This window comes from Neopsephotus bourkii, unplaced genomic scaffold, assembly GCF_033783945.1.
Source record: "Neopsephotus bourkii isolate Nb327-2 ecotype Australia unplaced genomic scaffold, CSIRO-AGI_Nbou_v1 NB_259, whole genome shotgun sequence".
Classification (NCBI taxonomy): Eukaryota; Metazoa; Chordata; class Aves; order Psittaciformes; family Psittacidae; genus Neopsephotus; species Neopsephotus bourkii.
Genome location: NW_026900768.1, coordinates 874,543 through 883,703, shown reverse-complemented (window position 1 = coordinate 883,703; position 9,161 = coordinate 874,543). Strand labels below are relative to the sequence as shown.

Sequence of the window (9,161 nt, the reverse complement as noted above, 5' to 3'; positions counted from 1 at the left end):
AAAGCAATATTATTCCCCCCTATTTTCCTTTAAATAGACCTAAAAGAGAGAAACTACTGACTTTGGCCTGAGGAATAAGGCAGAACTAAAGGTAAACTAGAGAGTATCCAAACATAAAAACTTCCATAAAGTCACTGAGTATGACACATCAGATATGTTACCTAACTAAATGAAAGTGACATGCATGGATAAAGGTGCCTTGAGAATGAGAATGGAAGAACTCAGCCTTTTAGCCTTATTGTAGGCATCTGAAGCAGAAAAAAATGAATTTGTAGTCTGGTTTTGAGAGGATTTGTACATGATGTCAGGTTTGAGAGCAAGGACTTAAATGAACTGGTAATTTAGCTTTTGACAAAAAATAATGTTAATCTGTTTAGTCAGGTGGGGCAGATGTGACAGGCTGTTAGAATTTACTTATTTGCCCAAGATCCAGTAACTTAAGACTTACTTACAAACTTAAATGCTTTTGCCATTCAGGTTTTAATGATGGACTGCAGGGTAACAGGTAAACGTTAATCTAATTTACAGGATTGACTTATTTTTAGTAGTTGACAAATTTGGAAGGTACTGTCACTGAAGAACTGGTATTCCATAAGAAAGTAACGAAGTATCCTAAGGTCTGAAAATGATAAAACCAGGGTACTAGCATAAAAAAACCCCACCAAAATACAAACAAACAAACAAAAAAAAAAAAAAGCACAGAAAACCCCCCAACAAAACCCACAAACACTGAAGCAGTGAGTTTATAGAGCCTACACTAGAATTCTGTTTAACAACAGAAACAAACTGGAGAAATGAAGACTATTCATGGAAAGAGGCAGAAACAGCCTTAATTCTACTCCGATGAGTACAGGTACTACCGTACCAGTATATAAGTGGATCTGTGCTTCACGGATGTTAACATTAGTTACAAAAGGAAACGAGATGCCCATTCAGTGGTCTCATATGTTTCGAGGGAGCACAAAAGACAAGTTGGAACAGCTGCCTAGGACAACAGGTGATTGATGAAAGGTGCTTTGGAATAAAAAAAAAAAAACCAACAAAGAGTTGCAAGAAGGAAAAGCTTTTACAAGTAGAGGGATATAAAAGCTATGGACTTATACTCATGTTTAACCCTAAATTATATTGTTTCCTCAACAGCATTCCCAATTTTGGCACAAGGTAGATCATGATCACTAAGACAAAAACATACTTGAATTTCTTTAAATAGCAACCTAAACTCAAGATTATTTTTAGTCTCACTTCTTGTAACACAGATGTTAATTATATAAAGTCTTAACTGTGAACACTAAGAATGACAAATCTAATGATGCATTTTGTGGGTTATATGCCACATCTAACACCATTCTTCTGAAACAGTCTTTTAAGTCAGTTACTCCTACCCCACAATGTTGCACCATGCTTCAAGAATGCAGGGGCTAAAGTTGAGTCTTAAAACTGAAAGCCTGTTTTAAATCTGTGCTTGTTCAATCTACTGTTAAGAACTGAAGCACTAGGCCTGGCTTCCTACACTGGACTCTTCTGTCCTTTTGTAATCTTACTGAATCATAAAACAGCCCAGGCTTAAAGGGAGCTTAAAAGACCCTTCATAGGAAAGGTGAGTCTGGGTGAGATTCTCTAGCACCCTGTCCAAGCACATCTTGAAAACCCTCCAGCACTCTGCCACATCCCTGAGGATGTAACCTGGGTTGTAAAAGGCCACCATCTTGGTGAAAAACTGTTGAAGTGATGCCTTCTTTCACCTTTTCCCAGTAAGTACTTTACACAAGAGCCTGCTTCCTCTATTCCCCTCCAAAAAGTCTTAAGAAATTCCTCCTTAAGGTGGAAGGCAGCACAAAATTCCTAACCTCTCCATGAAACCTTGATGTATCTGTTCATGTCTGAATTTAAAACAAAACAATTTTGAAATTAAAGATTTATATTTAAGTTTTACTTATATTCAAAGTAGGAAATAACATTCCTTGTAAGAGCTTAATGTTTATAATGATACAGTGAGAGGTAACTATTGCAAAGTGATTAACAGTTAACTTCAAATGATTGGGTACTGAACTTGCAGACATTATATTCCTGTAAACTGACCTCTTTTCAGGCATTTAATAGTAACATCAATAGTACAAGTAAACAGGTACCTCCAGAAAGGAACATTTCTTCATGTATAAAGCTCAATTACCAAAAATATAAAAATGCTAAAGTAATTTGAAATACATGAGAGGAAAAAGTGCTATGGCAGAAGTTTAATATTTTTATCTGTGGAATAAGTTATAATTTTCAAGAATTTAGTGCAGTTTTAGGCACTGTTTTTGTATTTTTATTTGCCTGAATTGTAGAACAGGACTTGAGATGCCCCAAAACTGTTAGATACTTAAGGCAACCAAGTGCAAAAGCTCAGTGTACATAAGATATATGTAAACAGAACATTTCATAGTAGAAATTGTACAGCTATTACAAGTCCATAAAGGCCAAAAACATTCTGCCTAGAGACACAAATGAAAAATGTAGTTACACTAATAAAGCCAAAAACTACAAATGCTTGGAAACAAAATACCATATTCTCTAACACAAGGCAGATGCATTACATTGCTGTGCTAGAATAAGTGCTCTGCTTTTCTCTCCCTCCATAACATGCAGTCTTCCCACTGGTTTGTTCTTTTCCATTTAGTTATGTACCAGTCAACAACAGAGCTCCAAATGTTAAAGCAAAATGCACAACACAGCAAACAGATGGAATGTAAATGTACAGATATTGGACCTTTTAAAAAATACAGTACCTAGGATTCCCCATTTTAAACAGTTTTCAGCATATTGCATAGCAGTGAACTCATCTGCTACCTAAAACTGCTGCTGTTGACCCACATGGAGTTCCTCTTCAACTCTTCTTTCAGTTTTCTTTCATACTGTACAGTGGGTCCACAAGCTTATTGTGCACATGCATTAAACCTTGGGGGGAAAGCAACAATGCCAGCTTTACATTAGTTATACTTTTTCAACATATCTTTCTATCCACATTTTTATTTGGAGTTTGCTTTGAGGTACACATTTTAAATACTTCATTGAAGAGAACAATGACTAAAATAGTTCAAAAGTTAAAGACTATATATAGATGTGTGTATATATATATATAGATACATGTATATTCCTGTATCACTTGAATACTGATGAAAACTTCAGTATAAAGTGAGCAAGTATGAGAGAATTCTCTGAGAAAAGACCCATCAAAAAGTAAATCTGGAACACTTCCAAATGAATACATGAGATCAACCCATCTTTCTTTTGTGTTAAAGACTGCATAACAGCAACATAAAGTTCCCTCAATTTGGCATAAAATTCAAATGTACGTATACTGATACTTTTACAGCTTGAATTGCAGTGTTCTAGCATTGCACCATTACTGTCTCTGTAATTAACAGTTTACTTATGGTCCTTGACAAGCAAAAACAAACTGAAAGTATCCATACTGTTAACGCATCAGTTCAACTGCTTTCTATTCTAGCTGGGCTGGGTTTGATCATATACAAGTCATCCATAGTTGTGATTAGAGGAAAGGTTTTTTTTCCCCTTCTATCCAGGTAGTTGCTTTTTGAAAATGATGACAAGAAGGGAAATTAAAAAATAAAAAAAAAAAAAAAAAAAAAGTGCTGCTTTCTTTACTTTCTTACAATTTAGTAAAGAGTCACCTACATCTACGTATGTCTGACATTAGGTCTCTGGTGTATTTGTAACCTCATTTCACCTGAATGACTACTAACAATAAGTGATCAGTGTTCACAATCTGCAAAGTAAAAGTCCATTTTAGCACCAAACTAAAGATTAACTTACAAAGTTACAAATAGAAGTAATATGCAACATTAAAAGAGAAATTCTCTTAAAATTTATAAAAGTCTGACAGTGCACATTTTAGCGACTATGGTGATGAGTAGTCAAATACCTTTTGCTACATAATGCATCTGGTAGCAAAGTCAGCGTCAGTCCAGCAATGTCTAAAATTTGAGTAACTATACAATCTGAGGCCATTATAGTATGTGACCACAGCAAAAGGCATTTTATACAGCATCTATTTCTGATCAGTGTGTGATTACTTGATATAAAACACAGATGTTTCTAATTCCTTACCCACTTTCTGACACATTCAGCCATACTACACAGCCACCTGTAACTGACTCAAGAACCCAGCTCATGCTGTCTCTGGAGGTAATGACTTAGCTTCAGGTATTTGTGCAGAACCCCTCAAACCTCAGAAGGCGACATAAAAAAAAGTTTCTTAGATTTCATGAAGGATAACTACTGGGTTGATGTACGTGAAAAGATCAAGTCTAATATTTTCAGTGAGTTTAACAGAAAATATTAAGTATACATTCAATACAAAAGCCATTTGTACTGAAAGAGTAACAGCTGCACACACTACTCAAGCTACAGCCACATTTTGAACTCGAAAGCATCTTACTTACTACCAGTGTTTTTCCTCTTCTAAAAAAGGGAAATGGAGATAATTGTGCACTTCCTACATGCATCAAAAATGCCTACAAAGTATTGCCTCTGCCATATTTAATGAAGGATATTTAAATCCTGATAATGAAATTGTTTCAGGAAAAGATTAGAAACTAAAGTTTTTTTTAAACATATGCATTGGTCCTTACTTGATAGATGCCAAAAGAACTACTTCAAAGTCTCACTGTATACTCAAGTATGCTTTGAATAAACAGATTTCTGCATACAGTTTTAAGAAGAGCATGCGCAAGTATGTACTATCCATACCTGTGGATATGGACTGACCTTTCTGCAGACTAATTAGTAAATTCAAGACTCATTTTCTGTTTCATTCTGCAAGGAAGTTATCTTTCCTTTTTCCAGTAAGAACATTTAAGTACACTTGGTAATTTTAGCCTCTAGGAGGGTTTTCAGAAAGTTACAAAAAAGTGAAGGAAAGTAAGAGTTATTCTCATTACCAGCCAGTGTAGTACTTAATTATCAAAACAATAAAATAAAATTTGAAGTTTCATACAGTACATTAAGATTTTTTAAATGGTGAAAAAAATGTGGTAAATAGCTATCACAATGAGCAGTATTAAGAACTAAGAAGTCTAACCAGAAGATCAAGATTCAAAAATAATTCTGAATTCAACTCACACTGATTTCTCCTCCATCTTAAAGGGAGGAATCTCACTGATTTGAGGGCAGGTAAATATAAGCAAGTTTAAAGAATCTTGTTAAGAATTCTATTGCTCTGTATTGCAGGGTAATTAAATAGAGTGGGACACATAGTACATTCATATACTGTAGCCCTTGATGTTTTTAAAGCAGTGTTCAATGTCATTCATACCTATTAATTCTACATTAGGTTTATATCTTCCTCAAGCAAAGCTTCTGTTTATATGAAATACAGGATAGTGTTTAAAAATTATCCAAGCAGTTAAAGAAAACTACAAATACTACCTAACAGTGTGATACAGGTAGGGACCAACACACCCGCCAGTACACAGCAGAGAACAGCATACTTAAAGAGTCAAAAATTAACAAGCTGGCCAAAGTGATATGAGGATAAAAGTCACAGTAATGACAGAACTGCAATCTACTGCGTATACGGGCACTGGTGAAGTAATGCTCTAAAATGTAACTTCCTAAATTACAATCTTGATCTCAGATGCCTCAGTTACTGTACGTATCCATGCCAGTGAGAAAGATAACAGATTTACTCAATTGCATTTACTGTGCTAATATAGCTAGGAGAAAACTATTTTTCAGCTTCTACAATGAACGTAATTCACATCCAGGAAGTCTCAGTGACTACCAAAAATCCTAATTAAGTCTGCCTTAATATGCTTACTGTCAATATGAAAAGCACAGCAGAAAGGTGCAGTATATTCAGAGTCAGTACAGACTGTTACAGTAATTGCACTGGATGAAAAGTGTTCTCAGGTGGCTTCAAAGTTGGTATCACACATTTTAAGTTTACTAGACAGCACATTACAGCACATAGCAAAAGCAGCATGAAAACAGATCAGGATTAATAAATGTATCAAGTTTTCTTTGAGTGAAACTTTCCAGTATATTTAAGACAACTATTCTGGAACACCGGACTGCTGCTGATCTACAAACTGTTAGAGATGACTAAGCTATCACTGCAAATAGGAAACAAAGGAAATGCTTTTGAAGTAGATCTGTCAGGAATGTAAGGAACATAAGTTCTGCCTCCTACCACTTTACCATTCACAAGAACTAAGTTAACAGTTAGCATTTTTAATATATAACATTAGACATTAGCTCTGTAAAGTGTTGGAAAGCTCACACTTAAAGCAATGTAAGTTTTTCTGAAAGGTATGTGTAACTTCTGATTTAGTGCTCACCTTTAAAGTACTTTACAGTTTTAACTCTTAGTTCTAAAGTAGCATCTTCATCACATACGAAAATAGTACGAGGGTGTTGCTGGAAAGCAGAAACCGTCCACATATGATTGACTCCTTCTTCAATTGCTTTGTACAGAGCAAATGCCTTATGGGCACCTGTTATAAGAATCATCACCTGCAAAACAAAGGTGTCTTTACTTTCAATCCCAGTATCAATACCAATTAGTCTTTAAAACAGACACATGCAACTAGAACTAAATAAGTTCTTACTTCTCTAGCATCCATCACTGTACCCACACCAACTGTTAGCGCCATAGTTGGTACTTTAGATAAGTCTCCATCAAAGTATTTAGCATTTGCCAAAATGGTGTCCATTGCTAAAGTCTTTAATCTTGTTCTTGAAGACAAACTTGATCCGGGTTCATTGAATGCAATGTGGCCATCTGGACCAATGCCTTTTCAAAGTTAAAAAAAGTAAATCATTCCAGACCTGTGAGTCAACAAATATCCTCAAACATTGTAAATAATTAAAGTTTTAGGACTGAATCTTTCATTTTGGTTTCCCATTTTTTACAAAAAAGAAAACAAAACACATTCAAAACTTATTTGAAATTCCATTATTAGAAACTTGGACACCAACCATTCTGTTACGGAATTCATACTGGTCCTTTGTTAATCACAGAACTTTCTTACGTCACAACTGAAAAAAATGGGTTTAGCTAAATCATGAAAATAGTCATTAAAGAGTCAGTATATTCATCTGAAACCTAGCTACAGAGCATTTCCTCATACCTCCAACAAACAGATCAATCCCCCCTGCTTCTTCAATTTTCTTTTCAAATGCATCACATTCCGCCTGTAAGTCTGCAGCATTCCCATCAAGTATATGAGCGTTATTTGGATCTATGTCAATATGTTTAAAGAAGTTATTCCACATGTAGGAATGATAGCTCTCTGGATGGTTTCTGGGAAGCCCTGAAAGCATTTAGTGTGCAATTAGCATATTACAAGATTTAACCAAACAGTCTTAATTCTAGTCTATGTGTAACCAATGTAGGGCATACAAGTCAAACCTAAGCAAGTCAGATGAAGCAGTATTTGAAATTGTATTGAGAAAAAAAATTCTAGGCATGCACAGGGCAATTGGCTTACATTCCATTCTCATACATCTTACCACAAAGAGTGTAGTCTTCAAAAGAAACACGGCCACAACATTACATGACAACATACTTTGTACAGAGGTATTGTGAAGCAATGATTTAAGTCTAGGATCTACCTGTTTGCTATTTGCATTTTAGTGGATAAAGGAATAGATAAAAATGCTAAATGTGACCCCACAGACAGAAGTCTAACATAGGAGTACAAACATACTAGACTGACCTTGTGCTTTGACAAAGTAGTTAACAGTTTTAATAATGGAAGAAAGTTACTAGTGTGTTCTGAAATAATTAGCACACCTTACCTACATATTCATCCATGTTGAAAGTCTTTACATATTTGAAAGACAGATCTCCTTTCTTGTGATATTCTATCAGCTTTTTGTAGCATCCCAGAGGAGTACTCCCTGTTAAATAAAACGTTTCTATTGTTCTGTGTATCCACACAACATTTTGAGCGTAATCTCTTTATAGTTAAATTTTGCTACAAGGCTTTTCAACATTGTAAGAAATCTGTTATTTCTCATTTAATATTTCTTAGTTTCTCAAACTTCAACTTTTTACACAAATCAAATCTGTATTTAAAAAGAAGTACATAGGAGTATTACCAGAAATATACTTGTGGGGGTTTTTTTAATTCTACATAATCGTTCTAGGTTTCATCATTTACATAGGCTTTGAATAAAACTTGCCTGTTGGTAGACCAAGCGTGAAATATCTTCCTTGACTTGGCTTGAACTGGATAATACGATTACAGATGTATTTTGCTGCCCATTCACTAGCCTGATCATAATCTTCAAGAATTACTAGCCTCATTATGGCACTGAGGAACTTGTATGATAAAATAAACTTTCACCTGAAGAAAATGTCAAAGTTTTAAAAATAAGCACCATATGAATAGTTGTAAAACTTAGATTACAGAAGAGATACAAAAGGACCTTTTATACTGATGACTTAAAGTGCTAAATAAAGGATCTTTTTCTTGCATAAGCATTCTTGCGGTCCTAGATCAAGCTGGACTTTGGACAATCAGAAGAAAAGCTACAGAACCCAAGTGACAGATTACAATCAAAATATTTATTGAAATTCACAGACCAATTTAAATTAACTTATAGGAAAAAAAACTAAACCAAAATGAGAACAAGCAATTTTAAACATCAATTTTTGAACTAGCTGTTGCTGTTAGGAGAGGACAAACTCTGCTTGAAATAAAAACAAATAAGTAAACAAACACTGAAATTAACTCCTGTTTCTCATGACCAGCTGAATGCCTAAATCTTCAAAAACAAGGCCCAGAATAACCACATGCTTCTATATTGAAAACTCGTAATTCGAAGAGAACAATAAAAACTCCTTTCATTCCCATTAACGCTCCACAACAATGCTCCAGTAGGCTTATTAATCTGCAAAAACAAAAAGTGTTAAAGCAATAGAGATATTTGAAATCTTTAAAATTCACAGGAAAAAAATATCTATGAGATCATTAAAGTCACATTTTTCCTTTTCAACATAACTTTTAAGCAGAAATCAGTCACTCCTGATAGTCTCTGATTTTGAGTACAGCCATATAATTGCCAAGATAAATGCTTAGAAAATAAGCTTGACTGTTAAAAGTACATAAGCATCTCTTGCATTTAAGTGAAACTCATTTTTCCATGAGTTT

The 9,161-nt window shown here is 34.6% G+C and overlaps 1 protein-coding gene across 1 annotated transcript; it reads right to left on the bottom strand.

Moving 5' to 3' along the window:
* Positions 1-1,900: 1,900 nt before the first annotated feature.
* Positions 1,901-8,376, bottom strand: GNPDA2 (glucosamine-6-phosphate deaminase 2). Its single transcript, XM_061346173.1, has 6 exons — positions 8,187-8,376; positions 7,804-7,901; positions 7,134-7,316; positions 6,612-6,796; positions 6,342-6,516; positions 1,901-2,937 (listed from the first exon to the last, which is right to left on the bottom strand). Exons 1-6 carry the CDS (start codon positions 8,312-8,314, stop codon positions 2,879-2,881), a joined length of 828 nt encoding a protein of 275 aa, XP_061202157.1. The 5' UTR covers positions 8,315-8,376; the 3' UTR covers positions 1,901-2,878.
* Between the last annotated feature and the right edge of the window lie 785 nt (positions 8,377-9,161).